Source organism: Balearica regulorum, chromosome 22 (assembly GCF_011004875.1).
Source record: "Balearica regulorum gibbericeps isolate bBalReg1 chromosome 22, bBalReg1.pri, whole genome shotgun sequence".
Taxonomy (NCBI): Eukaryota; Metazoa; Chordata; class Aves; order Gruiformes; family Gruidae; genus Balearica; species Balearica regulorum.
This window is the reverse complement of record NC_046205.1, coordinates 7,259,582-7,287,393: the sequence shown is the minus strand read 5'-3', so window position 1 is coordinate 7,287,393 and position 27,812 is coordinate 7,259,582. Positions and strand designations below refer to the sequence as shown.

Sequence of the window (27,812 nt, the reverse complement as noted above, 5' to 3'; positions counted from 1 at the left end):
CTGGGGACCGTCCGTCAGCTCCGTGGCGTCTGGCCGCCCCGATGCCACGGCGTCTGCCCGGGGCTGCTCCTGGCTTGGCCGGGTGCTGTGGTCCGGTGCTGTGCTGATGGAGGAGCATCCCTGGAGGGACACCTTCCTCCCCGTAGTGGCAACCGTTCCGGCCAGCGATGCTGTCACCAGCGCCAGCACCTGGGTCCCCTCTGGTCCCTGGGGGGAGGAAGAGCTGCTCCACAGGAATGGCAGCCAGGGGATGGGGTTCCCACCCCTCCCGGGGATCGGGGCGCCCATTCGCCCCCTCGCAGGGGGTCCCCTGCTCCGGGTGGGCATCCAGCCCCGGGGGAGGGGGAAGGCGGGGTGGGGAGGGCGCTGCCGGAGGAGGCGCCCGGGGCGGGGGGAGGCAGGAGGAGGTGGGGGAGGGCGGCTCGGTGACGGCGGGCGGCGGCTCGGGCCCCCCCGGCTTGGGGAGGCGGAGGGCGGGCAGCCGCCGGGGGGGGGGAGAGGCTCGGGGCCCCCCCGGAGGGAGGCGGGGAAGGCGGCGGGGGCGGCGCGGCGGAGTTCCCGGTGTCCCGCGGAGCTCCCACCGCCCCGGACCGGCCGGACCCGCGGCGTTGCCCGCTCCCTCCCCGCCAGCCCCGGGCCCCGCCGAGCGCAGGTGAGTCCCGGTCCCGCCCTGCGGCCCCGGGCACGGGGAGCGGGGTAGAGCCCGGCCCCGCCGCCGGGCGGACGCGGAGCGGGGGGTTCCCCCTAATTAACCGTAATGAATCACCGCCCCGGGGCGCGCCGGCCGGGGGTGGCGTCCCGGAGCCGCGGGGACCCGCCGGTGCGGAGGGTGCGGGGGTAGGAAAGCGGGGGGGCAGGCGGGGAGCGGGGTGGGGGGCAGGGGGGTGCCTGGGGGGGTGCAGGGCCGGGGGGGGCCGGGCCAGGCCAGCCGGGAGGTGCAGGGGCTGCGCAGGGGGTTCGGGACGGGGGAGCTGGGGCGCAGGAAGGGAAGAGCTGGGGGGTGCGGGCGAGCTGAGTGCAGGCAGGGCGAGCTGAGTGCAGGCAGGGCGAGCTGAGTGCAGGCAGGGCAGAGGCAGGGCAGAGGCAGGGCCGCTGCTCGCAAGGGTCCCCCAGCGCTGTGCGTGGGGACGGAGCCGCAGGGATGCACGTCCCGCTCTTGCGAGTGGAGCCGAGCGCGTCCGGTCTGTCACAACGCCCGGCTCCTGCTGCCTGCAGCCCTGCCTGCAGCCCTGCCTGCAGCCCTGCCTTGCCTCGTGGCAGGAAGCAGGCAGGAGGGAGGCCAGGTTGGAGTGACCTGAAGGGACTCAGCCCACCCCAGGATCCAAACGGGACCGGGAGATAGAACAGGAGGGAGCGAGACCTTCCCGGGGGGGGGGGGGGGGCGTGCAGGAGGCACCGGGGTTTGCTCTGGGGCACCCCAGCCTCCGCGTTTCCGGATGTTTGGAGTAAATCTGGACTGAACCCGTGAATGCCGGGATGCTGGGGCTTGCCCTGTGTGCTTGGGCTGGGTGCGGAGCAGACGGGGGATCCAGCAGCGGATGGGGGGGCCCACACTGACCCCCAAAAGCTGCCCAAGCCATGGCCGAGCGGGTCAGCATCAATTCCGTGCTGGTGGCTGTGCTGGCTGCGTCCCAGCGTGGGCGAGCTCGCAGGGCGGGGGCCGGTGCCCCCCACGTGCCTGCCCCGCTGCTGCCTGATCTCTCTCCCTTGCAGTCAGCCGCGTTGGCCCCAAGCCGCTGCCGTGGGCACTATGAGGGGTCTCTGGGCCCTCGCGCTCGCGGGGCTTGTCAGTGCCTGCGAGGGGACGGAGCTGCCGCCGGCAGAAGGTAAGGGGCACCGGGAGCCAGGGCTCGGGGTCTGCATGGGAGTGACCCCCTCCCTGCCTGTCCCTGGGGAGAGGAGCGGGGGGCTAGGTCTGACCCAGGGATCGCAGGGCAGAGGTGGCCGGGGGACACCACGAGCCGTGCCAGGTCCCCACGTGCCGGGACCGCGTGCAGGGCACGCTGGTGGCTGGAGCAGCAGCTGCGGACATCAGCTCCCTGCTGAATGCTGGCTGTCGGGGCTGTGGGGCTTTGCTCAGCATCCCGTGCAGGCAGGGCGCCAGGGAGAGCCGAGCAAGCCCTGCTGCGGGGAGCCAGCCCGGGGACACCCCGCCATCGCCCCCGCAACGGCTGAGCATTAGGAACGCCCCACAGTCCAGGCCGTGCTCGTGGAAGGAGCAGGCTTGGCCGCGCTCCGGCCGCGGGGCGCTTGCTGCCAGCTGGCGGCAAAGGTAGTGCCGTCCGGCAGCACGTGCGGGTGCCGGGTCCGGGCGGGAGCAAGTGGGGGCTGCTCTGTACGTGAGCCAGGACCACTCGGGGCAGCGGTGAGGATGCACAGAGCTCCGGAGGGGGTTTTGGCTTCTGGCTGCGAGGTGTGAAGAGGTTTGGCCATGGTGCGAGCCAGCGGTGGAGGGCTCAGGGCTGTCACCATGCAGCTGGGGACAGGGGGATGGTGACTGAGCCCGTGGGGGTCCCGGCCGAGGTGTCCCTGGCTGCGGGGCCGCTGTGTGTGGGTCTAAGCATGGGGCCGGCCGTGGCTTGGGGGTGAGCTCGAGGCGGATGATGGGGAGGAGCCACTGGCAGCGAAGCCGCGATTGCATCAGTCATTGCGGGGGTGGAGCGGTGGCTCGTCCCGGGGGGGCCCAGGGGTGCCCAGCTTCACTTGTGCAAGGGACCCTGCGGCCGGCACCGGCACCCACTGCCCCGCGTGGCACGGCCTCCTGGCTCCGGGCCCTTCGCCAGGGAAGCGAGGGTTGGGGAGACGAGGTTTTCCCTTCAGTGCAGCGCTGGGGCCGGGAGAAGCTTCAAAGCAGATTGCACTCGGGGTGATTTATGCTTTGCTTTCCACCCCCTGCCCTGCTGCGGATGATCTCACCGCCGTCGGGAGGGAGAGAGCTCTGCCCCGGCCGCGACATGTGCCTGTGGGGCCGGCTCCGATACCACAGCCCCCGCTGCTGCCGCCGTGCCGGGGGGCCTGTGGGCGAGGGGCAGCTCCCTGCGCTGCTGCTGGCCGTGTGCGAGCGAGTGGGCGGCCTGGGGGAGAAGTGCCATGGTGGTGCCCAGCTCTCGGGCAGAGGCAGAGGTGGTCAGCCGGGGTCGCAGGGGCCAGAGCCGCCCCCCAGGAAGGGCTGAGGGCCGGGGAAGAGCCGGGTGCGTTGTCGAGGGCCACCCCTGCTTCAGGGCTGGTGTGTGCATGGAGACAAAACAGATTCCTCCTTCAATACCCCCTTGTTTCCTCCTCCATCTTGCGCCTCCCAACATCTGGTAGCATCCAGCGGAGGTGGATTGATGCCGCTAAAGCAATAATATATCAGCACAGTTGCAAACAGCACCAGAATCCCCGTGATCACGACTGACACGGCATTTCCTGCGCCTCAGCCTCGTGCCGTCCCCCCGGCCCGGCCCTCGTGCGTGTCCCCTGGGGACACCAGGTCTGAAGATGTCACCGGGATGGGACAGGAAGGCCAGCGGGCAGCTCTGGGCACCATCTTCCCGCCTTGGGTGTCCGTGGCACCCGTCCGAGTCTCCTGATGCCGATTCCAGCCGCAGGGCTGTTTTGAGGCAAAACACGCAGCAACTGGGAAAAGCATTTCACCTGGTGAACTTGCTGGGCGGCGGCCGGGGCCAGCTCTGAGCTCACCCTCCGTCCCTTCCAAACCTGCTGCTTCGCTCCCGGTGGGCTGTTTGCAAGGAGCCGGCGCTGCCGTGGGAGCCCTGTTTGCTGGATCTGCGCTGCCCTGCGGCTGCCAGTGGCCTTGGGGGGCTGGGGCAAGCTCCCAGCAGCACCCCAAGACCCCCGAGGCTTGGGGGGGCTCCGCACGGTCTGACCCTGCTTGTACAGCCTCCCCCTGCCCTCGGGGACGCCGCGGTGATGTGCTGATTTACCTTGCAGGGGAGCCGTGCCCGCAGCTCTGGGATGAGGATCTGGTTGGGGACAAGTATGAGAACACAACAGGTAAGGAAAGCCCCTCTTGCCCCACATACGGGGGCTCCGCGCAGCCCCGACTCCACGGGGACGGGCTCCGCGCCCTGCCTGGAGACCGTCAGCCTTCGGCAGCTGTGCCAGGGCCAGGTCTCACCTCCTCCGCTCTGTCCTGCAGGTTTTAACCTGATTAAAAGGTTTGACCTGCTGAAGATCTCCTCCATCAAGAAAGTCCGCAACCCGAGGGGGCCGGTGGTCCTGCGGCTGGGCGCCGTGCCGCTGGTCCAGCCCACGCAGTGAGTGCGGGCGGCTCGCGGGGTGGTCAAAGCACCGCCAGCCACCGTCCCCACGCGTTTTAAGGATGAGGCCCGGGCGAAGCTCGTTAGGCTTTGTCCTTAACGCGTGCTGGAGAGGTCAGGCAGCTCTGCAGCACCCGCGGGCATGCCGAGGTGCCGGCGGTGCGGTCCCGGGACTGCCCGAGCCACCTTCCTCCTAGAAAGTAAATCATGGGCTGCAGCGGCTCGGCTGGGTCGTGGCCAGCCCTTATGCAACCGCGGCTCTGTGGCTGCTCTGTGTCTGCTCTCCCCAGCTTGGCAGGCGCTCGCCGGGGTCTAGACAAGCTCAAAGCGTTGCACAGCTCTGAGCAGGCGCTGCTGGGTTCGCTGGGGCCACAGGAGTCTGCTGGGGGAGGCACACGGGGACCAGCCCTTGGCCCCGCTGTCTCCAGCACATCCTGCCCGGCCATGCCCGAGGCCGGCGCTCGCCACCGTGCCGGGGCTGGCAGGGATGCCGCAGCGTGGCAAGGTGGGAGCAGGTCCACGTCCTCGGGAGCTGTTCCTGGAGGAAGCTGCTGCGGTTTGCACGCCTTCCTCCTCCAGCCCGCCTGTCCCCACATCGCCCCGGGGTTGGCACGCAGCTATGCCGGGCGCGGGGCTCTCCTGAGGGCGAAGGAGACCCAGCCTTGGCTCCTGACCTGGGTGGCCAAGTCCTTAGATGGCTTTGAGATGGCAGATGCTCCAGGCTGGTGTTGCTCTTGGCCGGGTGCCTGCGGCAGCCCAGAGCCAGCCCTGTGGAGTGCTCGGCGTGGGGGTGGCCCTGGGAGCCAGGTCGTGAGCTCCAGGTGGGCACCCATGGGTGTCCCTCCACCCTGGCTGCCCTCCTTGGTGCCCAGTGAGGGTGGCCCCGTGCCCCACAGAGAGCAGAGGGGGCTGCCGGGTCTGGCCCGCTCCCCGTGCCTTGGTCCAGCTCCAGAGCGGTGGCTTGGAAAATCGCTGGCGTGGGGAAGCCGAGGCTGGGAGCAGAGCGGAGTCCGAAGTGAATATTTCCAGCGGTTGAGTGGGCTGCGGGTGAGCTGGGCACGGTCCTGCCGGGGAATTGCTGCCCTGCTCCCCGCCGTGCGAGGGGGAACTGGGCTGCCCACCGCCTGCGTGGGAGCATCCGTCCTGCGGAGCCCACGGGGTCAGGGACGTGTTTCCCGGCTGCCCGGGGACAAAATTAAATACCGTGGTGATGGGTGTGTGGCCCCAGGTGCTGCAGGCGCCCCAGGAGGGCCGTGCTTGGGGGTGCGCGGTGGAGACGGTGGCTGTGCCCTGGGGCAGGGATGGGGACGGGGGCTGGGGGTGCCTGGAGTATGCTCTGCTGTCCGCCTGCACGGGGATGCTCGGTCCCCTCCGCTGCGTGCGTGCCCAGCTGGTGTGAGGGATGCGGGGCTGCGCTTTGGGGGGGACGGTCCGAGCTCCTCGTGCTGCGCCAGGACGGGAGGAAGAGTCTCTACCGTCTGCCTCGTGTTCAGCTCCTGTTGCATAAGTGCTGGCGTCTCCGGCAGCCACAGCCCGCGCGTCCAGCCGAGACACAAACAGCTCCAGGTCCAGGCGCTGCTGCGTGGGGCCGGGGCTGGATCCGCCCCGATGGCATCCGCGGTGCCACCGATGGGGACAGACCCTGGCGGGACCCACGGGGGCCGTTGGGGTGATGCCGCCAGCGGGTGCCGTCTGTGGGGGGCTGGTGGGGCTGGTGGTGCTGCTGGCCTCGGTGCAAACGCCAGCGCCAGAGCTCGGGGCAGGGTCCGGCCGCCCCTGACGCCTGTCCCCTCAGGCAGGTGTTTCCCCACGGGCTGCCCCCCGCCTTCACCCTCGTCCTCACCTTGCTGCTGAAGAAGAACAGCACCGGGGAGCACTGGTACCTCTTCCAGGTCACCGACCGGCAGGGATACCCCCAGGTACGGTCCCGGGGCGGCGGGACGCACCGGCGGCGAGGGGACAGCCAGGAGCCATCCCCGAGCGCGGCGTTGTCCCCTCTCTGCCCAGCTCTCCCTGGCTGTGCACGGCCCCGAGAAGAGCCTGGAGTTTCAGGCCAGGGCGCCGGGGACCACGTTCGTCAGCGCCGTCTTCATGGGGAAGGCCGTGGCGTCCCTCTTCGACGGGCGGTGGCACAAGGTGGTGGTGGCCGTGCAGAGCCGCGCCGTCTCCATCCACCTCGACTGCGCCTCCATCTCCTCCAAGCCGCTGGCACCCCGGCGGGCACTGGCCCCAGAGGGCAATGCCTTCCTGGGGCTGGACGCCGTGCGTGGCACCCCTGTCCGGGTGAGTCCCCGTGGGGGTGTGGGCACGCTCTGCCTGCGGTGCAGGATCCGTCCCTGCCTGCCCCTGACCCGCTGCCCCCTTCCCGCTGCAGTTCGACATCCAGCAAGCTCAGATCTACTGCGACGCCGAGCTGGCCAAGCAGGAGGGGTGCTGCGAGATCTCGGCCAGCGGGGTGAGTGCCCCTGAGCCCCCAGCCCGGCCCCAGCCAGGCCCTGGCATTGCCCGGCATGGTCAGGGCTTTCCCCAGAGGGGAAACTGAGGCACAGCAAGGGCAGGTCTCTTAACCAGAGCTCTCCTGCTCGTGGTGGCTGGGGATGCAGGGCAGCGCTCCGCCAGCCCCTCTCCGCGCAGGATGCATCCCTCTCCTGAACTGCACTGGGTGCTCAGGCAGGGCTGGGGCTGCCAGCTCTCGTCCCGACAGCCCCCCATGACCCCCCTCTCTCCTGGCAGTGCCTCACAGAAGCACCCAAGACCCGTCGGCAAGCAGAGCTGATGCAGAGCAGCAACCTCATCGAGATCTCGCCGCAGCCCGAGGGCCGGGTGTACACCCGCTGCTTCTGCCTGGAGGAGCCGCTGGGCGCGGTGAGCTCCCGCATCCCTCCGGCAGCCTGGCACCGCTCCCCATCCCGGCACGGGATGCTCCCGGCCCCGTGGGGTGGGCAGCGCTCAGCCACCGCACCGGGTGCCTGATGCTGCCGAGCCTGCAGCCACGTTGATTCGGCCCCTGGAAAAGCCCTGCCTCACATTTTCCACCGCACCAGGCTCGGTGCGAGGGGAGGGAGGGAGCTGGTGGCGGCCAGATGCGGGCGAGCGAGGGGGGAAGGGCTCCTGCAGCCCCACCGCCCGTCTGCACCGACTGAGCCGCCGGCAGGTTGCACCCATGGGTGCCCCAGGCAGGATAACCTGGGGGTGCATGGGAGGTAGCACCTGGGGGTGCACAGGCAGCATAATACAGGGTGCGTGGGGAGGTATTGCCCAGGGGTGCGTAGGCACGCAGCACCCATGGGTGCTCTGCTCTCTCCACAGGAGCTGACAAAGACCTCGAGGAGGACGGGCCTGAAGGGAGATCACGGGGAGAAGGTGAGGGGAGGTGGGAGAGGGTGTCCCAGCCCAGCTGCACCAGCCCTGGCATGCCTTGCTCCCTTCCCCTTCCTCCTGCCGGTGCCTGGGCCCTTCTGCGCCCTGGGCTGGGTCTGTCCGTGCTCCGTTTGGGAACTTTCTGCCGCTGCCAGAGCTGCAGGAACGCCCGCAGAAGCGGCTGCTCTGCTCCCCCGAGCAGGAATTGAGGCCCCACTCAACTCTCTGCCGCTGCTGGAGCGATCCCAGCCACGGCCAAGGGCCTCTTTGTTCCTTCCGAGCGTCTCCGGAGCGCTGCCGGAGCTGAGAGGCGTCTCCAGCATGCTCTGTGCCCATCCCTGCATGGCCCCGTCCCCCCGATCCTGCTGGGGATCCCCAGGGTGCAGACGGGGTCCCACAGCGTGGGGTGGGGGGCATGGCGCTGCAGGGGCTACGAGCCTGCCTGGCTTTTCTTTTCACCCTCTGCTCCGTGTCACTTCGTCGCAGGGTGACAGGGCCCCCCCGGGCAGCCGGGGACACGCAGCGAGGGGGTGAGGTGTGGGGCTGGCCCCAGCTGGGGGACGGGAGCCTGGGGGCTGCGCTCGGCCTCGGGCACGGGGTGTTTGCAGCCCCGTCCTGCCCGGCCCCGGGCCCGTGGGAGCACGCTGGAGCATCTGGTTTGGCCCGGAGGAGCTGCGGTCAAGCCACAAAGCCGCAGGGAGAGCCGGGTGCCAGACCAGCCGCTCTGCTCTCCTCCCCGGGGACGCAGCGGGGGGAAACATCCTCCTGGCTTTTCCCTTCTCCGCCCTGGGCATCCCCCCGTGCTCACCCCAGGGCTGGCGGGGAGAGATGCTGCTGGGTGAGCCCCGTGGGTTTGGGGTGCCCAGGGGCACGGGGCAGTGGCTGCGGGGTTACGGGTGCTGTAGGGTTTTGGGTGTCACGGGCAGCGCGTGGAGCTGGTGCAAACCGCCATCCCTGTCTCTTCCAGTGCCCACCCTGCTCACCACAGGCGGCCTCGGCAAACGTGAGTGTGGTGCCGGGCAGCACCGGGCTGTGCCGGCGGGAGGAGGTGGGAACCCCGACCCGTCTGCTGGGGCTGGCAAAAGCCACCGGGGTGCTGGCCTGGGGGTGTCACCTGCAGCTCTGCCATCGCCGCCAGCCCCCCACGACCCGCAGCTCCTCCTGGCCTGGCGCCTGGCAACATCTGGCTGCGGGGAAAGTCTCTGATCCCTTCCAGATGTGGCCCCATTCCTATGGCAACCTCTGCCTGGAGGCGTGGGGCTGATGCTGGGGGGATAGTGGGTGTCTGGGACCCCGTGTGCCCCATGGGGCTCCCGGGGTGGCGCTTGGGGACAGGGTGTTGGGAGGACGGGGACCACGGCAGGGACGAGGCTCTGCTGCTGCTGTTTGGGGGCAGCATGCCCTCGTGGGGCTCTGGGCGCCGCGGGACACCCATCTCCTCCATCCCTAGGTCACGCTCGGTCCCCCAGGTCCAAAGGTACGTTTGTCACCCCCAGGACACACAGAGCCCAGCTCCGGCGGGGATGTGGCCACGCAAACCCTCGGCTGTGCCCAGAGCATCCCTGCCCGGGAGCCGTGGGCCCCGCTGTGGGCGCACGTCTGGGCACGGGGACACCCGTTCCCGTCTCGTCACCCGCACCTCCCCTCTCTTGCAGGGTGGGAAGGGTGAGCGCGGCCTGCCCGGCACCGCCGGCAGCAAAGGGGAGAAAGGCGACCGCGTGAGTGTCCTGAGCGGGGACCCCCCTGCTGCGGGGCTGCTCCCTGCAGGGGTCCCCAACACACGGGGGTCCCGCTGTCCTGGGGAGCGCTCCTGCCCCCCATGGCCCCCCAGCCACGGCCGGTGTGGGCAGAGCCCCTGAGCTGCCTCCCCCCTCCCGCAGGGCGCTGACTGCGTGCGCACCCACCCCGGCAGCCCCGTGCAGGTGAGACCCCCCCCACCCTCCACATACCACCCCCTGGGTCTGCCGCCCCCCCCTCACCCCGCTCCCTCCTCTTCCTCCCCAGTGCGCCGAGGGGCCGCAGGGTGAGAAGGGGCAGCGCGGAGAGGTGGTAAGTGATGCTCGGCGGATGGGCCGCAGCGTGGGGACCCAGCGGTGCTCCCCCCCATCTCATCGTACCCCAGGTTGGGGCGTGGGGTCCGGCCCTGAGGAGGTGGCTTGGCGGGTGGTGGTGGGATGAAGGAGCAGTAGTGCGAGCGGGAGGAGGGAAGCTCTGCACGAGCCCACCCGTGGGCACCCACTTTGCCTTGCTGTTCCCACGCAGGGGCTCCCGGGGGCAGCCGGCGCTGACGGGCAGAAGGTGAGCCCAGCCCACCCGTGGGCCCTGGCGTTGCAGTGGGGACGACTGCCCTGTGGGTCCCGGGATGCTGGCAGAGGTGCCGGGACCTGGCGGTGCCATCCCGGGCAGCGTGGGAGATGGCACAGGTGATGTCCGTCTGTCCCGCAGGGCCAGAAGGGTGAGAAGGGCGACGGGGGACTGCAGGGCAAGCCGGGGCGCCCGGGGCGCGATGTGAGTAGTGCCGGGTGGTGCCCGGGCATCCCCAGGGCAGTGGGGTCCGGCAGCCGGACCAGCCCGCCCTGTGCCGTGCACGGCGCTGCACGTGCAGAGCCCTCACACCCTGCTCCCCTCCCGGCAGGGCCGGCCCGGAGAGATTTGTGTGGTGGGCCCCAAGGGCCAGAAGGTAGGTGGGGGCTCAGGGGGTGGGAGGGTGGGGGCACCCAGCGGCAGCGCCGGCACCGGCACCCTCCCTTGCCTTGCAGGGTGACCCCGGCCTCGTGGGACCCGAGGGGCTGGCCGGTGAGCCGGGGCCCCCAGGGAAGCCGGGGTCTCCGGGAATCGGCTTTCCAGGGAAGCCGGTAAGGACCCCCATGGCGTGGGGTTGTGCTCGGGCAGCGGCCCCGGCTCGGCACACGGTGGCTGTGGGGGAGGCATCGCCGCGGGAGGGGGCAAGGTGCCACCCGGAGCTCTGCGATGGGGCTGGCTGGCCAGGGTGCTTGGGCAGGGCTAATGCCACCCTCTCCCCATTTCAGGGCAACCCTGGCGGCCCCCCGGGTCCGAAGGGAGAAAAGGTGAGTGTGGGGCAAAGGGGTCCCGACCACCCCCCGTCCTGCCCGAGGGCAGCTCGGCGCAGCAGGCAGCGGGTTGTGCCGGGGATCCCTGGCCGGAGCCAGATCCGCCGCAGCTGAGTCAGCACTGGCTCGTGGTGCCGCTGGCGGGGCGAGCCCCAGCTGGGTGGCCCAGGGCTCGGTTTGGGGGGGCAGGAAACCCCCCTTGGGGCGAGAAGGGTGCTGAGGGTGCTGAGGGCCGTGGCTGTCTCCCTTGCCGGGCTCACGCTCTCCCATCTGTGGCTCCAGGGCAGCTCGGGAGCTCCTGGACCCGGAGGATCGCCTGGGACGCCCGTGAGTACCGTGAGCCCGGAGCCAAAGCCCGGGGTCAGGGACGGGTTTCCTGGCGCGGGGTTGGGGCTGCTTGGCCGGAGCAGCGGTGGGATCCGAGCCCAGGCGCTGAGAGGGGTTTGGGAGAGCCGGTGGCCTCGTTTGGGGCTGGGACCGTGCCGTGCCACGGCTGGTGGCAGGGGTTGGGGTGCTGGGTGGCGTTGCCAGGGCAAACCTTCGTCTCAGGGCTCCCTGAAGCAGCCCCTTCCCCCGCCTTCCTCCCACAGGGACCCCCCGGCATCCTGGGGCCAAAAGGAGACAAGGTGGGTGCAGCGGCGGGTGGCCTGGTGGGGGGGCTGTGCCACAACTCGCCGTGCCACGGCCACGGCAGCCCCTGCCAGCGTGGCTCCACCGCGATGCCCGTCCCCTGGGCTCGGGGCTGCTTGGGGCATCTCGGGGCCACCCCCAGGACCCCCCCTCCCCGGGGCTGCATCTCACTGTCCCCGTGGGCAGGGCGAGCCGTGCGAGGTGTGTCCCACCGTCTCCGAGGGGATGGTCAGTGCCACCGGCCTGCCTGGCAAGCCGGGACCCAGGGGAGCGCCCGGAGCACCCGGCAAGGACGGGGTCTCGGTGAGTCTGAACCCGGGGGCTGTGGGCGAGCGCGCGGGGAGCAGGATCTCATCTCTGCATCCCTAATGCTCCCTCTTCATTTCTCCCTCCCCAGGACAGACCCGGCCCTGCGGGACCCAAAGGGGACAGGGTAGGTGGCACGGGGCCGAGGGATGGGCTGGCTGGTCCCCACCCGGAGCCGGGGGACACCGATCATCGTCCAGCCCGCGCTGGCGGTGCCCAGCCCAGCTCCTCTGTTTCCTTCGCAGGGAGATCCCGGCATCCACGGGCTGAAAGGGGAGAAGGTGAGTGTCCGTCCCTCCATCCCACCTACCCGCTTGGCGGGCAGCCCCCACGGCACCCCGACCCGTGTCCTTTCCCTGTCCTCACAGGGGGACTCCTGCCTGTCCTGCGATGCCCGCGTCCTCGCCGCACTGCTGCGGGGTCCCGTCGAGGGGCTCGAGGGTGAGCCGGCACCGGCGCCGCTGCAGCCGGGGCTGCCGGTGAGTACACGGGGCTGAGCCCCCCCTCCTGCGCCGGAGGGGCACCCTGTCTGCGCGGGGCTGGGTGTGTGACCACGCGGGGTGTTCGGCAGGGCGAAGCGGGGCTCCCCAGGCTGGCCGGCATCAAGGGCCAGAAGGTGAGTGGCTGCAACACCCACCCCGCTTTCTGCACCCCCTGAGGGAGCAGCAACGGCTGCATCGCCCCACAGGGTCAGGAAGCGATGGCTTCCTCCGGGGCCTGACCATGACCATGACCATGACCCTGCTCTTTCAGGGGGATGGTGGCCAGCAGGGACCCACAGGCAGACCGGTGAGTGGGGGCACAGGTGGGCAGCGCGGGCTCAGGGTGGGTGCTGGGAGCCCAGGGGTGCAGGAGCCGGGCTCTGGGGGCCGTAGTCTCACCTCTGCCGTGGCTTCTCGGTGCAGGGGCTCCCGGGAGACAAGGGCGATCCAGGTGTGCGGGGGCTCAAAGGAGAGAAGGTGAGCCCTGCGACGAGGACCCCCCAGCACCCCACTCCCTGCCTCGTCCCTGAAACCTCCCCAGCTGAGACCCGTGCAACTCATTGCATGGGACAACCCTGAGATGGGGTGAGCAGTGGGGGCTGCGGGCCCCCACCTGCAGTGCTCTGGCCCCCGAAGCCACTGGGATGTCCCCTCCACAGGGCGAGCCGTGCGGGCAGTGTCCTCCCACGCCTCAGGCCCTGGAAGGGGCAGCGACGGTGCTGGCTGTGCCTGGACTGCCGGGGGAGAGGGGCCAGGACGGCCCTCCGGGCAGAGCGGTGAGTGTCCCCCCCGATCGAGGGTGCCCGTTTTGGGGGATGCTCTGGCCTGACCCTGCCTCCATTTCCCCAGGGCAGACCTGGTGACGCTGGCCAGAAGGGACAGAAGGTGAGAGGGGCTGGGGAGGGGGCTATGGAGGGGCTGGGGGTGGCAGAGGGGGCTGCGACCCCCCAAGGCTGTGGGGCTGGGGGAGTGCCGTGTCCCCCCCGTCCCGTGCCAGCCTTGTCCCCTCTCTTTGCCAGGGGGACGCAGGCAGCCCCGGGGACCCAGGCACCCCAGGCATGGCTGGTCTCCCGGGGCTGTCGGGTGAGCCCGGCATCAGGGGTCCGGCTGGCCCCAAAGGCGAGAAGGTGAGACCCCCGCACTTGTATGGGGACCTGCATCCCATCACCCCGGTGTCACCCACCCCCTCCATCCTTCACCCATCCCAACCTCCCTTCCTGTGCTCCCTCCTCTGCAGGGAGACGCCTGCGAGCCCAGTCCCGCTCCGCATGGGGACTTCTCGGATGTGGTCGGCATCCCGGGAAAACCCGGGGCCAAAGGGGACCAGGGCCCCCCGGGCATCGGCCAGCCGGGCAGACCCGTGAGTGCCCCCTCCCCACGGCGCTGTGGGTGCCCAGGGGCGTCGTGCCCTCGGGGCTGACCCTGGTGTGTTTTAGGGGAAGCCAGGACTGCCGGGGGTCCAGGGCCCCGCCGGGCTGAAGGGGCTGCAGGTGAGCGGGGCCGTGGGGTGCTGGGCGTGGGGGGGCTTCGGGGCCGCTCACTGCCCCTCTGTCTCCCTAGGGTGAGCCGGGACCGCGGGGGATCGGCCAGCCGGGACCGCAGGTGAGCGTGCTGGGTGCCTGTGCCGTGCCGTGCCAGGCGGCCCTGCCGGCTCTCACGCACTTTGCTTTCGGCAGGGAGAGCCCGGGAGCACCGGACCACCCGGGACACCCGTAAGTAGCATTTGGGGCTGCCGAGCCCTGGGAGATGGGGCAGCTGCCAGCCCCCCAATTCCTGCAAGCAGGGGGATCGTGCCCCTCTAGCATCAGCCCCCCGCTGCAGGTGGTGGGGTCCTGGACAGACCACCCCAGGGACAGTGCTGTCACCACGGCTCAGTGGGTGGGGGGGGGGCTGGCTGGGGCTGCCGGGGGGAGCTAACACCCTCTCCTGCCCCCAGGGCCCCCCCGGACCCCAGGGACCCCCGGGGATGGCGGCAGAGAAAGGTGCCAAGGTAAGGGAGCGTCCCCCAGCCCTCCCTCCCCCCCCCCTGCCCCCCACTCCTGCTGTCCTTCCTCTGCAGGGATCTCCGGGGCCCAAAGGTGCCGTGGGACCCCCTGGGCCACCCGGGACCAGCGTCACAGGGCCACCGGTGAGTCCTGCCCTCCAGGATGGGCATCGCCATCCTCCCCCGGCCCCTTCACTCTGCCTAAAAACCACCGTGCCGCGGTCTGAGCCCAGAGCGGAGCTTCCTCACCCTCCTCTTCCTCACAGGGCCCCGAAGGGCAGCGGGGGCTCCCCGGGGTGCCTGGGTCCAGCGGGCAGCCGGTATGTGCGGGGGGTGGTGGAGGGGCCGTGCCTGTGAGCGCTGGCAGCGTGGTGCTGAGCTGCCGTGCCCCGGTGCTCGCCCGGCCGTGGGTGGGGGGACACGGGGGGGGCTGGGGGGCCGCCTGCTAATGCACATCTCTGGCTTTGCTCCTCGCAGGGGGAGAAGGGTGCTCGGGGCGAGAAGGTGAGTCAGGGGCAGGGTTGAGCCGTACCCCCGTGCCACCCCACCGCCCGCCCTGCCCTCACCTCCTCTCTCTGCAGGGAGACCCCGGGGACTGTGCCTGCCCACCCAGCGCCCGCCAGGACCCCAGCTATGCCGGGATGCCGGTAAGCACCATGCGTGCCCGTGGGCACCCCCCGGCTCTGTTTCCTGCCCCCCCCCGCTGAATGCTCTTCCCCTTCTCTCGGCCCCAGGGAGCCCCAGGACTGTGGACCGGGATGTCCTGGCAGCCGCAGCCGGGCCCGCAGGTGGGTGCTGCCCCCGCTGCGCTGTGCCCGCCGGCCCCCACCTGCCACCATCTCACCCCCCCGCCTCTCTGCATTTGTGTTTTGGGGTGTTGCAGGGTCCCCCCGGAGCCCCCGGCCCCCCCGGTCCCCCAGGCGCCCCAGGCCGCCAGGTGAGCAATGGGAGACGGGAGCAGCAGCGGGTGAGCGGGGACCGATCCTGCCCAGTGCTTAGTGCAGGGCTGAGACATTCAAGCTCTCTCCTCGGCTTTAGGGGATGCCAGGACACAATGGTTTACCGGGCCTGCCCGGGCCGGCCGGAGACCTGGTAGGTAGCGGCTGTGCCCGTGGCAGGTCCCCCCACATCCGCCCGTCCTGCTCCCCCCGGCACAGGGACCGTCCCCTTCCCTCCTGCCTCTCTTCCAGGGGCCGCTGGCCGTCATGGCTGAGAGGAACATGGAGGTGCTGAAGGTGAGAGCGTGGGGACGGGGTGCCTTCCCACCGTGGGTCGTGCCTGGGGGACCCCGAGCACCTGAGGGTGCCCCTGACTCCCCGCCTCCTCCCAGACCCTCTGCGGGGACTGCGTCCAGCTGCAGGCAGCCTTCGAACCGCCCAGCGGCGTCAAGGGGGAGAAGGGGGACGGGGGCATGCCGGGCGCCCCTGGCAGCGAGAGCTGTGCCCGTGTGAGTATTGCCTGTCTCTGGGTGGGAATCCCAGTGCCCCAAAACCCCTGGTCCTGCTGGGTCTTGGGGTGAAGTGCAGAGATGCACCTGAGCCTGCTTGCGTGGCAGTCGTGCAAAGCAGCAGTCGTGCAAAGCAGCAGTCGTGCAAAGCAGCAGGCACTTGCAGGGCTGGGCACGCTCTGGGCACGCTCTGGGCACGCTGGTCCTGCCTGGCGTGCAGGCAGACTCCCATGCACAGCTCCCACCTGCCTGGATGGGGCCCTCGGGGAGGGTGACGGGCTTGTCCTGTGCAGGGGCCGGTGCGGGCCGGAGCAGCGGGTGCTGAGTGCCTGAGGGGTGCGGGATGCGGGGCTCCATGCCCCGCTGTGCCCCGTCGCTCCTCCAGTGCATCCCTGCAGGGGGATCCCGAGGTGACTCCTGGGTTTTCTTCCAGTGCTTTGCCCAGTTCCCGCGAGCGGAGGAGGCTCGGGTGAGTGAACCGTGCCACCCAGCACCCTCTCCCGGCCCCTGGAGCTGAGCTGCTACCCCGGGCTGGCTCCCCGGTCCCCAGGGTGCTGCGGGGATGGTCTGTTGCGGGAGCAGCTGGGACTTTGGGGGGCAGAGGTTGCTTCGGGCGGCACTTGGCGGGGCTTGGCAGTGCTCGGCCGTGGGCAGCGGGCAGAGCCGTGCCCAGCTCCTGACGTGTCCCCGCTCCCTGCAGGGTGACAGCCCTGACCCGGACTGCGTGGGCGATCCTGGGCTGCCGGGCACCCCGGGCATGCCCGGCGAGAGAGGCGAGCAGGTGGGTGCGCTCCTCCTTTGCCCTTCCTGGAGGCCGCGGGGGCCGTAGGTGGTCCCTTGGATCCCCTCGGAGCCTGAGCGCGCCCAGGCCCCCGTCCTCCCACCGTGGTCACGCCTGACACAGCCGTCTCTCCCCAGGGCTCACCGGGACTGCGGGGACCCCCGGGGCCACCCGGGCCCATCGTAAGTACCTCTGCCCTGGGTGGGGGGCTGCTGGGCCGCACGAGCATCATGTTATGGTCCTGGGGGGCTTGGAGCCCCCCACTGCGAGTCGCCAAGGGAGACCAGCGCCCTGCCCCAAGGCCACGATGATAGGCAGGGGGCCGGGGCCATGGCGAGGCGGAGGTGCAGCACGGCACGGCTGTCTCCCGGCAAGTCGAGATGGAGCAAAGGCGCTGCCAGCCTGGAGACGGAGCAGGAGCCCGGCTTGGTGGGAGGCCCGAGGGCTCAGCCCAGGCTCCCGGTGCTGTCTCCAGGCTGTGACCTCCCTGTTTCTCCCCTCAGGGCCCCCCAGGCTTTCCTGGCACGCCTGGCGCACCCGGACTGCCCGTAAGGACCCAGCACGGCTCTGCTCTGTGCCCTCTGTCGCTGCCGCTTGGTTTGGCTGTGTCCCCCGTCCCTGTGTCCCCTGGGAGCAGCCGCAGCCGCCCCTCCCCTTCCACCCCATCTCCATCCTCCCATTTCCACCTCCTCCATCCCCATGCAGGGGGTCTCGGCAGACCTGGGGTCTGCGGGCTCGGGAACGCTCTTCCTGAGCTCAGGGACCTGGCGCTGGCACTTGCCGGCCCCCTCGCCCCATGTTGGGGCCCTTCACCGCCGTGAGACCCGGGTGAGCCAGGGATGGCCGCAGCCCCCGGACTGTCTCGCTTCAGCCGCTCTCGGTGTGCCGGGGACCTGCTCATCACAGCTCCCACAGGGCGGGCTGGGTGCACCAGATGGCATCTTCATCTCCATCTTCATCCCCATCCCCTCGTCTTCATCCTCATCTTCATCCTCCTGCTCCCACCCGTGCTGCCTTCTAGCACGAGGTGGTGGTGGGGCTGCGCCGGCGGCTCTCGGAGGATCCTGCCCTCCTGGCCCGTGCCAGCCGTGTCCTGCTCCTGTCCCCTCGTCCACTAATGTCACCGTAACACCACGGTCTGTGTGGGTCTCTGTGGGTCTCTGTGGGTCTGTGTGGGTCTCTGTGGGTCGTTGCTCTGCGGTGTGCTAGTGTGTCCTGTCCAGCCTCCCACCGCCTCAGCACCACGTCACCCCACTAACCCGTCCCAGCGGTCCCGTGACACGGGGCCCGGGGGCTCCCGGCTGTCACCTGTGTCACCCCTGCCTGGCACGGCCAGGGAGGACGGGGAGGTGGCGGGTGGCACCAGGCTGGAGCTCTGGTCTGAAGCGTGTCCCGGGCAGTGGCCGGGGTGCCGGGAGCTGGGCACCCCACGCAGCCCCCCAGGGCTGAGCCCTCCACGGCCCTGTGGCACCGGGGCTGCCTGTGGGTCCTGCCCGCAGGCCCCAGCAGTGCCCTGTCTCTGGGTGTGAGCGTACCTGGCCACGCTCGGGCTCCGAGCCCGGTGCACGTGGCTGGCACCGTGGGTGGAGGGAGCCCAGCCGGGTGCCGAGCGGGTCCTCCCTGGTGCCCGGAGGTGCCGGGCAGGCTGGGGCCGGCGCGGGCTGGTGGAGATCCCAGACTCCGTGGGCCGTGCCCGGGTCCTCGGCCCCTGCGCTCTGCCCGGCTGTGCTGCCAGGTGGGCACAGAGCGGGCAGGGGCCACAGGAGACCCCCTGCAGCTCCTCTCTTCTCCCTCCGAAGGGTCTCCAGGGGGAACGTGGCCCTGCCGGACTTGCCGGAGCCAAAGGGGAGCCGGTGAGTGGTGTGGGAGGAGGGGATGGGGGGATACACCGGTGCCCCGTGGGTTTTGGGCACCTGGCTGGGGCATCGCAGGTGGCTCAGCATCGTCCTCCTCCTGCACAGGGACCTCCAGGGCAGCCCGGCTACCCCGGCGCGACGGGACCCCCCGGCCTTCCCGTGAGTACTGCCGGGAGCCGGGCAGCACGTGCCAGCCCCCAGCCACCTCGTGTGTCCCACGTCCCTCCCAGGGCACCCCCACGCTGCTGGGGCAGGCAGTTGCGGGACCCCAGCAGGCACCGAGAGCCATGTCCCTGCAGGGCTCATGCCTGTCCCGTCCGTCCCATCCCACACATTCCCGGTGCTCTAGCCATTGCCCGTCTGCTCACTCATCCGTGCCCCATCCGTCTGTGCCCTGTGCATGCCCTGTCTGTGCCCCATCCATCCCTGTACCCATCCATGCCCCACCTGTCCCCCCCACCTCCCATCCGTGCCCCATGTCCCATCTCGTCCCCTGTCCTGCGCGGGGTCTTCATCTCCTCCCTTCCTTCCCCAGGGCATCAAAGGCGAGCGAGGCTACGTGGGCCCCCCTGGGGAGAAAGGGGAACTGGTGAGTCCCTGGGGGCCATGCTCCAGGGGCTGGGTGGGGGCTCTCCCAGGTGCCCCCCTCGCCATGGGCACCGGGGCTGAGGTCCTCACAGTCACATCCATCTGACCCCGTTCCTCCCCTTCCCAGGGACCCCCCGGCTTGGACGGCCTCCCCGGTCCCACGGGGCCAGCGGTAGGTGCCCACTGCGATCAGCTCCCGGGGGGCTGTGGGGAGGGAGGGGGGGCAGCTGAGGTGGCGGTGGGTGCAGCGAGGCACTGCCCACCCACCTCACCCCTCTCTCCGCAGGGGCCAAGGGGCGAGCGCGGGCTCCCGGGCAGCGCCGGCGAGAAGGGGGACCAGGTGAGCATCCCTGAGGGGCGTGTGGGGACAGGGATCCCCGGGACCCCCATCGGGCAGGATGCGGCCGTTGGGGTCCGGCTCACTCTTGTCTCTCTGCAGGGTTTCCAGGGCCAGCCCGGCTTCCCGGGGCCGCCAGTGAGTATGTCCCACCGGGGAGCCGGGAGTAGTGCTCCAGCACAGCGGGGTGTCCCCGGGAGATGCTGCCCGGCCCCAGCTGTGTGTCCCCGTGTCCCCGCGGGGCCGGGTACCAGCCGGGGATGGGGATGGGGGTTTCTACCAGCGGGACACGGGTACATCCTTGGGGTGGGGTGTGGAGAGCAGCCCCAGAGCAAAACCATTAAAATGAGTATGGAGATGGCAGCGGGCCACGTGGGGCTGGGCTCTTGTGCCATGATACCCCCCCTCACTAAACACCCCTCTTCTCTTTAGGGGCCCCCCGGCTTCCCGGGGAAGGTTGGTCCAGCCGGGCCACCGGGGCCTGCGGCCGAGAAGGTGAGTGCCGTGGCTGAGTGCCACCGGGACGCGGCCGTGTGGTGGCACCGCTCATCCCTGGGGCTGGTGGCCGGTTTGGCTCCTGCTCTGTGGGGTGGCCAAGGGGTGCCCAGCCCCGGCGGCTCCCGTGACCCCCTGTGGCTCTTGCAGGGCAGCGAGGGCATGCGTGGTCCCACGGGGATGCCAGGGCCCCCCGGACCCCCCGGACCCCCGGGCATCCAGGTAAGACCCCCCCCATGCCACCGTTCCCCAGGGGTGCCCAGAGCAGGTGTCTCAGGGCCCCCCAGAGCCCCTCGGTGCAAACCACCCTCTGACAGGCTCACCTTGTCCCCGCAGGGCCCCGCTGGCCTGGAAGGACTGGATGGCAAGGATGGCAAGCCAGGGCTGCGGGTGAGGCTCCAGGACATTCCTGGATGACAGCCACCCTGCAACCCCCCCAGGACACCCCCAACCCCTGTCTCTTTCTCTCCAGGGTGACCCTGGTCCCCCCGGACCACCAGGGATGATGGGTCCTCCGGTGAGTGACACCTTTCCTCGTCACCCCCACAAGTGCTCAGTGCCTGGTGTGTCCCTGCAGCCAGGACCGGGTGTCCCCTGAGCCAGGACCGTCCCACCGCGTGCTCCTGGGGACACTGAGCCTGAGGGGGTGGTTGAGCATCCCCCCCGGCCCGGCACTGCAGGATGGGGTCAGGGTCACCTGCCTCGGTCTGCTCATGGGAGCTAGGACCCCCACCCAGCTCTTTTCTCCCTCCAGGGCTTCAAGGGGAAGACGGGGCACCCAGGTCTCCCGGGACCAAAGGTGAGTGGCAGTGGCACTGGGGGTCACTCGGTGGTGACACCCTGGGGACCTCAGTCCTGGGCCAGGGTCTCCAGGCGCTGCGCTGCCCACCATGTCCCTTCCTCCTTCCAGGGTGACTGCGGCAAACCCGGCCCCCCAGGCAGCACGGGCCGGCCGGGAGCGGAGGTGAGTGAGGGGGTGGCTGGGTGTGGGAGCCCTGAGATGGATGGGCCCTGTGACACCCCTCATCGTGCTGCCTTCCCCAGGGTGACCCTGGACCCATGGGACCCCAAGGCCGGCAGGGACCCCCGGGGCTCATCGTAAGTTGGACCACGGCGCACTGGGACGGTGCCCGCGGTGGGGAGCACGGCAGGGCCTCCCTCCGGTGCAGGAGTGGGGGCATTGCCCACAGCCCCCCCAGCTAACACCCCTCTCTCTGCCCCCAGGGCCCCCCCGGCAGCCCAGGGCAGCCGGGTCCCGCTGGTCTCGCTGGAGTGGTGAGTACTGCCTGGGGCTGGACCCTGCCCCATCACAGCCCCAGCAGCGGGATGTGGGGGCCGGGAGGGGGCCGGACGGGTGCTATGGAGAGCAGGTTTGGGGGTCACTGTCCCCATCCTGCGCTGACTCCGACACTCCCGGCTCCCTCCTTGTCTCTCTGCAGGGGCTGAAGGGTGAGCGGGGCTCCTCGGGGGAGCGAGGTCTGCCAGGGATGCCAGGACAGCCGGGACCCCCGGGCCACCCGGGACCACCGGTGAGTGCAGCAGGGCATGAGAGGTGGCATAGACCCCTGCACCCCAGTGCAGCGGGGACCTCGCGAATGGCACCGTGCCGGTTGCCATCTCACGCTGCTCTGCTTTGATTTCGCAGGGGGAGCAGGGACCAGACGGACCCGTTGGTAAAGAGGTACGAGCGTGGGCTCTGCAGCTCGCCTGCCCGGCAGGACCCAGGGCTGGACCGTGGCATCTGCCCGGCCACGGTGTCCCCAGCCCTGCCACCTCACTCCTATGTATCTCCCCAGGGCCCCCCAGGAAAGCCCGGCACCGCAGGACCAGCTGGCCAGAAGGTGAGAGGAGAGCCCGGCCGTGCCGCCGCGGCCACCCCAGCACCCTGCAGCCCTGCTCGGGGCCGGGGGTGCTGGGGCTGAGCCCTGCATCTCTGCGTCTCCGCAGGGCGAAGCTGGATCCCCTGGCGAGAGAGGCTACCCTGGGGAGAAGGGCAGAGCCGGCATGCCCGGGGGGCCGGGGAAGAGCGGCTCCATGGGCCTCGTGGGGCCGCGGGGGCCCACGGGGGAGAGGGGCCCCCCTGGCTCCCCAGGACCTGCAGGCAGCCCTGGGCTGCCGGGACCTCCGGGGATGATGGTGAGGAGGGGCGGCCGGGTCGCGGGACCCCGTCCCCCTGTGGGTCCTGGTGGCGATAGCCCCTCGTGTGTGTCCCCCCAGGGAGACGTGGTGAATTACGATGAGATCAAGAGGTTCATCCGGCAGGAGCTGAGCAAGATGTTTGACGGTAACGGGGTGGTGGGCGCGAGGGCCGGTCACACCCCGGCATCGCCTCGTCCCCACTGGCACTGAGCGTGGCCGCCTCTCCCCGCAGAGCGGATGGCGTACTACACCTCCCGGCTGCACTTCCCCGTGGAGATGGTGGCATCCCCAGGGAGACCCGGTCCCCCAGGGAAGGACGGGCTGCCCGGCCGGCCAGGACCCCCCGGCTCCCCGGGAATGCCGGGGCAGATTGGCAGAGAGGGGCGGCAGGGCGTGCCAGGCATGCGGGGTAGGTGCTGCTCCCTGGGGCATCCCCGGCGTCCCTGAGCACCGCGGTTGTGCCATGGTGTCACTCCATCCACCTCTCCTCCAGGTGAGCCAGGTGCCAAAGGAGAGAAAGGAGAGAAAGGCGTGGGGGTGATGGGGGACAGCGGCCCCCCGGGACCCCCAGGTGAGCCCACTCCCTCCCCGTGGCCACCAGCCCCGTGATGGGGCTCGCTGCCACCCCCGCACCCTGCCACCTCCCTCTCTCTCTCCGTCTCTTGCAGGTCCCCAAGGGCCACCAGGCTATGGGAAGATGGGTCCCCCGGGCCCCGTGGGACAGCAGGGCATCCCCGGCATCCCCGGCCCCCCGGGGGCCACAGGCCAGCCGGGCAAGACAGGACACTGCAGCCCGGCGGAGTGCCTGGGCGCCATGCCCCTGGAGCAGCCCCTCTTCCAGCCCAAAAACGTCAAGGGCCCCTTCGGCTGAGGGGGTCCCCGCGCCCCCCCGCCTTTGCTGTTAATATCGTTTCCCCGCTGTGCCGGGGGCTGTGGCTGTCCCGGGGGGGGCGGGTGTTGTACAGCTCCGTCGCGATCGTGAGGGCAGGTGGATCCTGCCCGGCCCAATACACCCGTGTGGTGCCCCCACGCCTCCCGCCTGCTCGCTCGGCTGCGGCCCGGATCTCCGCCTCGGCTGTGCGTGGGGCTGGGGACCCCTGAGCCCCCTCCCACCCCCGGCCTGATGGGGGGACCCTGGGGGGATCCTGGTCCTGATCCTGGGGAGATCCTGGCCCTCCTCCCGGGGGGATCCCGGTCCTGATCCTGGGGGGATCCTGGCCCTGCTCCCAGGGGGATCCCAGTCCTGATCCTGGGGAGATCCCGGCCTTGCTTCTGGGGGGATCCCGGTCCTGATCGCAGGGGACATCCTGGTCCTGATCCTGGGAGATCCTGGCCCTCCTCCCGGGGGGATCCCGGTCCTGATCCCGGGGAGATCCCAGCCCTGATCCCAGGGAGACATCCCGGCCCTGATCCTGGGGAGATTCCAGCCCTGATCCCAGGGAGATCCCGGCCCTGATCCCAGCCCTGTTCCTGGGGAGATCCCAGCTCTGATCCTGGCCCTGATCCCAAGGGGTTCCCAGCCCTGATCCCGGGGGGATCCCAGTCCTGATCCTGGGGGGATCCTGGCCCTGATCCCGGGGGGACATCCAGGTCCAGATCCGGGTCCTGATCCTGAGGGCTCCCCGGCCCCTGATCCGGGGGGGACATCCTAGTCCTGATCCCAGCCCTGCTCCCGGGGGATCCCGGCGCCCACTCCAGGCTGACCCAGGCCCTTTTCCAGCGGGATCCCGCCCCTGCTCCCGCCCGATCCCGGGCCAGCTCCCGGGGACACCCTGCGGGACCGGGTGGGCCCCACCCCGCTCCGCTCAGCGATCGTTGCCGCCTTAAGCCGCCTCCGGGCGCGCCCTTCCTGTGCGTCACGGCCCCGCCCAGATGACGCACCGCCCCTCGGGGGCGGAGCCTTTACTCCGTCACGCGCCGCAGCCAATGGGCGGGCGTGCCGCTCGTGACGCTAGCGGTAGCGGTGCCATGGCGGCGTACCCGGGGCAGGTGGGGCCGCGGCGGGGCCGGGGGGTGCGGGGGGGCGGGGCGGGGGGCGCGGGGCTGAGGGGCCGGGGGGGGGGCGGTGCCGGCGGTGCCGGCGGTGCCCGGTGCTCGGTGCCGGCCGCACACCGGGCTCCGCCCCCTCCCCAGGGTTTCCCCGGCGCAGGACAGGCCCCCGGCGCGCCCCCGGCCGGCCCCTACCCCGGGGCTCCCTACGGACAGCCCCCGCCCGGGGGTCCCTACGGAGGCGGCGCCGCTCCCGGAGGGCCCTACGGACAGCCTGGCCCCTACGGCGGCCCCCAGCCCGGGCCCTACGGCGGGGCGGCTCCCGGAGGTGAGTGCGGCCGCGAGTCTGAGGGGTCGGTCCGGCGGCGGGTCCCGACCCCTTGGGGGGCCCCGGGACAGAGGTGCGGGGTCGGGGGGGTGGGGGGGTGTTCCCCAGCCCGGTGCCGCCTGTGTCCCGGCCCCCTCCGTGCCGGGGGGGGGGCTGGCCCGCTGACCCTCGCCCAGCGCAGCTGAGCTCACCGTACGAGCGAAATCGCAAAGTCCCGGTTTGTCATTTTAAAATCTGGAGGAGGAGGAAGCGCCGAAGAGGCCGCAGCCCTGCGCACCGGCAATAAAACTTTACAGCCGCGCATCCGTCCCCCGGCGCTGCCAGGTTTATGGGGCGGGAGCCCCCTGGTTCGCTCCGGGGTCCCGAGCTACGCGAGGGGTCCGATTCGCTTCCCTTGTTCTGCTGCCAGGCGCTACGGGCCAAGCCCTGGGCCTCGCTGACCCGGTTTCCCGGGGTTGTACGGCTGTAAAGAGCTGCTCAGAGCAGAAGCGCTGACTGGTCCCTGGGTGTTGGCTGCGTCTCCGTGTGCCGTCCCCGGGGACAGACCCGCCAGCGGCCTCTGAGGGAGGCGAGAGCTGCTGATGGCCTCTCCCCGCGCAGGTAATGCCCCTCCAGGCGTGGACCCGGAGGCCTTCTCCTGGTTCCAGGCGGTTGATGCCGATCACAGCGGGTACATCTCCGTGAAGGAGCTGAAGCAGGCGCTGGTCAACTCCAACTGGTCGACGTTCAACGACGAGACCTGCCTGCTGATGATAAGTGAGTCTGGGCTCTCCCTGCCCTCCCCCTGCTTTTTTTTCTGATCTCTCTGAGTCGAGCCTCTGTCGGGGTGAAGCCCAGCCCAGCCTGCGTTCCCCTCTTGCCTGAGCATGGCTTACCTGGGCAGCTGGCCTGAAAGCGCTCTCTGGAGCGAGAGCTGGGCAAGCTGAGCAGCTCCAAGTGCCCTTTTGGTGGAGGACACGAGTCAGGGGCCCAAACCACTGCTTGGGAAAGGGAACCCAGCTCCACGTGAGGCTGAGCAAGTCCCAACTCCCAGAGAGCCGGGGAGCAAAGGGAGGGAGAGCTCCCGTAGCGAGCCAGAGTCACGGCGTTCCCCTGCTTAGCCCAGCGTGAGTTTTGGTGCCGTTTTCCATCGGCATCTTAGGACTGAATGGTCCCAGTTGATTGCGGTCCTGGTGAGGGAGGGCTTTTGGGGCTGGAGCAGGGTGCCAGGAAGATGCAGTGCAGATTCTGAGCTCTGTGGGAGTTTCTGCAATGTATCCTTGCTCTGCTTCTCACTGCCCTGCTCCTGCTCTTCATTCTTTTCTCCCCAGACATGTTTGATAAGACCAGGTCAGGACGCATAGATGTGTACGGCTTCGCAGCCTTGCTGCGCTTCATCCAGCAGTGGAAGAACCTCTTCCAACAGTATGACAGGGATCAGTCAGGCTCCATCAGCTTCAACGAGCTCCAGCAAGGTGGGCGAGGGGCAGAGACACCAACCTGGCCCTTACCGAGCTCCCTGGGGACCGCTGTCCTGCTCTGCTTGGTGTTTATTTCCAGCCCGGCCTGGCGACTCCTCCCCGTGCTGTCCCTGCAGCAGGGCTGGGTGTCTCTGAGCTCCCGGTGCCTCCCACGCAGCCGTGGCTGCAGTCCACGCCTGTTGCTGCGCTGGGGCACACTGGGCTGGCTAAACCGGCCGTGGCAGAGCTGGCGCTGAGCCTTCCCATGGGGCAGGAGATGAGGAGCCACGGCAGAGCTGTGGCATGAACTTCCTGAAGGAAACCCAAAATGCTCCCCCCCACCCCCGCAATGGTTTGTGGTTAAAGGCTGTTTTCTGGGAGGAGCTCTTGGGTGTGTGTGTCTGATGGAGGGGAAAAACGACTGGAATTCGGGCCTGGGTTCGGTACCTCCCTCCGGAGAGCCCTGCCCACGCACGCCTGCCATCAGAAATGAATATCACGGGGCGGTGGGAGATGGGGTGGGTGCCGGCAGACAGGAGGGAGGGCATAGTCGCTCTTCCTCCCATCAGGAGGGTTTAATCCGAGTGTTTCTCGCTCCCAGCTTTCTCCCAGATGGGCTATAACCTGAGCCCCCAGTTTAGCCAGCTCCTGCTGGCTCGCTACGCCCAGCGATCCTCCAACCCCAGCATCCAGCTCGACCGCTTCATTCAGATCTGCATGCAGCTCCAGAGCACGACCGATGCCTTCCGCGAGAAGGACACGGGGCTGGTGGGCAACGTGCGGCTGAGCTACGAGGACTTCCTCACGATGGTCGTGACTCGCATGATGTGACACCCGAGGGCTGGGAGCCAGCCAGGGGCTCTGCGGGGCTCTGTGGGAGCAGCACCCATCCTCGGCCTCCCGCCTGGATGTGGCCGAGCCTCTCGGAGAGCGAGCGGTTCCCCCGGGCTGGCTTTCCAGCCTGCTGTGCCTGAGGAGCCCCGAGCCCTGCTGGGACCCTCCTGGCTTCGATTTCTTGTCCCCACTCATGGCAGTGGGTGTCTCCACACCAAACTGGAGCCCAGTTCTGGGGCCATGCTGGGGGGTGGGACAGCCAAACCAGTAGCCTGTGCCATGCCTCCCAGGGAGTGCTTAGACCTTCCCTCGCCAGACACAAAATCATAGTTAAGCCCCATCTGCACCGTCCCTCTGCTTGGCGTGATGTCTGGAGTGGAACGGCCCCGTCTCAGCACGCTTTTGGGGATTCTCCGGTGACCAAGAGCTGAGCCTTCATTTCGAAAGCGGCAGGAAGGGCACAAGTGACGGCAGAGATTGTCCTTCCTTGCCTCGCAGATGGCCCTTCCTTGCCAGGAGCGCGTCCAACCTCTCGGCTGGGCTCGAAGCGCTCCGGCTTTCCTGGGGGGGGTCTGAGCCCCGTTTCTCTCCGTGCTGCTGGAAGAGGCCGTGTTGCTGCCGTCACACGCAGGATCATCGACCCCCGCCTTGTTGCCAATGTCTGTTTTGATTTGTCTCTGTCTGCCAAAGCCAAACTCAAACGGTTTAGAGCTTATTTTTACAGCTTTTGAATAAAAGGCGATGTGCACTGGCCGCTGGGTGGGTTGTGTTTGTGGAGGGGCTCCCTGGGGTGCTGCCCTGCCTCGTGTCCCCCCTCGGGGGCCAGCAGCAGCTCTGGGTGCAGGGAGGGGACGTGTCCCTCTGTGCCCCTGCTCTGGGTGCTGCTCCCAGGGCTCTGCACGCTTTCCTGGAGTTAGTTCTTACACGTTTTGTGTCAACTTAGAGAAAATAAGGTGCCGAGGGCTCCTGCTGAGGTACGAGTAACGATTTGACTAACACAAAGGTTTTCTTCCCTGTGGTTTTAACGTGACGTCCAGGCGATTATCCTGTAATTGGCCTTGGCGAGAGATCTCAGAGGTGCCTATGAAGAGGTGCGTTGCTTTGAAGGAATTTTTAGAAAAGAAAACCTTTCAAAGGCTGAGTACCTTTTCTGATGCTCTTGGCAGCGGTAACCAGAGGTCGGTGTTTTCCTCAGTTCAGCCAAAGGCAGGACTTTCTGTTCTGGAGCATCTCTAATCATTCCAGCAGTATTTCTCATCGTCTCCTGTTGAGTCAGAGCTGCCCGGCCTTTCAGAGAGGGCACCCACCCACACACACACTGTCACCCGCGCTGGGGCTGTCACTGCCTGTGGGGACTGTCACCCCTCCGTCCCCAGCAGGGATGATGGGGGTGACCCCAGCTGGGCGTGAGTGAGTGTGTGTAGGTGTGTACAGAGTCACGGAATGTGGGAAGGAGCCATCACGTCATGGAGTCCAGCCGTTAC

General features: G+C 69.6%; 2 protein-coding genes across 11 annotated transcripts; both read left to right on the top strand.

Annotated features, from left to right (window-relative positions):
* Positions 1–491: 491 nt before the first annotated feature.
* COL16A1 (collagen type XVI alpha 1 chain) lies at positions 492–22,763 on the top strand. 10 transcript variants are annotated; one of them, XM_075774294.1, is made up of 71 exons: positions 1,287–1,590; positions 1,714–1,826; positions 3,934–3,996; positions 4,142–4,259; positions 6,058–6,181; positions 6,270–6,545; positions 6,637–6,717; positions 6,996–7,127; positions 7,572–7,625; positions 8,590–8,625; positions 9,073–9,099; positions 9,278–9,340; positions 9,503–9,544; positions 9,627–9,671; positions 9,885–9,920; positions 10,068–10,130; positions 10,258–10,302; positions 10,382–10,477; positions 10,652–10,690; positions 10,976–11,020; positions 11,284–11,319; positions 11,510–11,626; positions 11,721–11,756; positions 11,875–11,910; positions 11,998–12,108; positions 12,201–12,245; positions 12,383–12,418; positions 12,535–12,588; positions 12,771–12,887; positions 12,961–12,996; positions 13,131–13,238; positions 13,349–13,471; positions 13,548–13,601; positions 13,672–13,713; positions 13,788–13,823; positions 14,048–14,101; positions 14,171–14,239; positions 14,362–14,415; positions 14,573–14,599; positions 14,677–14,742; positions 14,830–14,883; positions 14,979–15,032; positions 15,134–15,187; positions 15,286–15,330; positions 15,426–15,542; positions 15,976–16,011; positions 16,243–16,323; positions 16,461–16,505; positions 16,827–16,871; positions 18,123–18,176; positions 18,285–18,338; positions 18,715–18,768; positions 18,895–18,939; positions 19,054–19,107; positions 19,207–19,242; positions 19,537–19,599; positions 19,750–19,821; positions 19,936–19,989; positions 20,072–20,116; positions 20,354–20,398; positions 20,510–20,563; positions 20,644–20,697; positions 20,824–20,874; positions 21,039–21,128; positions 21,245–21,280; positions 21,396–21,440; positions 21,547–21,735; positions 21,817–21,883; positions 21,971–22,147; positions 22,232–22,309; positions 22,407–22,763. In XM_075774294.1, the coding sequence occupies exons 1-71, from the start codon at positions 1,469–1,471 to the stop codon at positions 22,607–22,609; spliced, it is 5,028 nt and encodes a 1,675-aa protein (XP_075630409.1). In that variant the 5' UTR covers positions 1,287–1,468; the 3' UTR covers positions 22,610–22,763. The 10 variants fall into 10 exon arrangements, with proteins under 10 accessions (XP_075630417.1, XP_075630410.1, XP_075630411.1 ...); XM_075774302.1 differs by lacking the exons at positions 1,287–1,590; positions 14,573–14,599 and adding an exon at positions 492–652 and having other exon boundaries at positions 14,362–14,442; XM_075774295.1 differs by lacking the exon at positions 14,573–14,599 and having other exon boundaries at positions 1,285–1,590; positions 14,362–14,442; positions 22,241–22,309.
* An 839-nt stretch (positions 22,764–23,602) lies between these two features.
* PEF1 (penta-EF-hand domain containing 1) lies at positions 23,603–27,080 on the top strand. The gene is made up of 5 exons (XM_075773900.1): positions 23,603–23,727; positions 23,872–24,055; positions 24,656–24,811; positions 25,366–25,509; positions 26,096–27,080. The coding sequence occupies exons 1-5, from the start codon at positions 23,611–23,613 to the stop codon at positions 26,323–26,325; spliced, it is 831 nt and encodes a 276-aa protein (XP_075630015.1). The 5' UTR covers positions 23,603–23,610; the 3' UTR covers positions 26,326–27,080.
* The last annotated feature ends 732 nt before the right edge of the window (positions 27,081–27,812 follow it).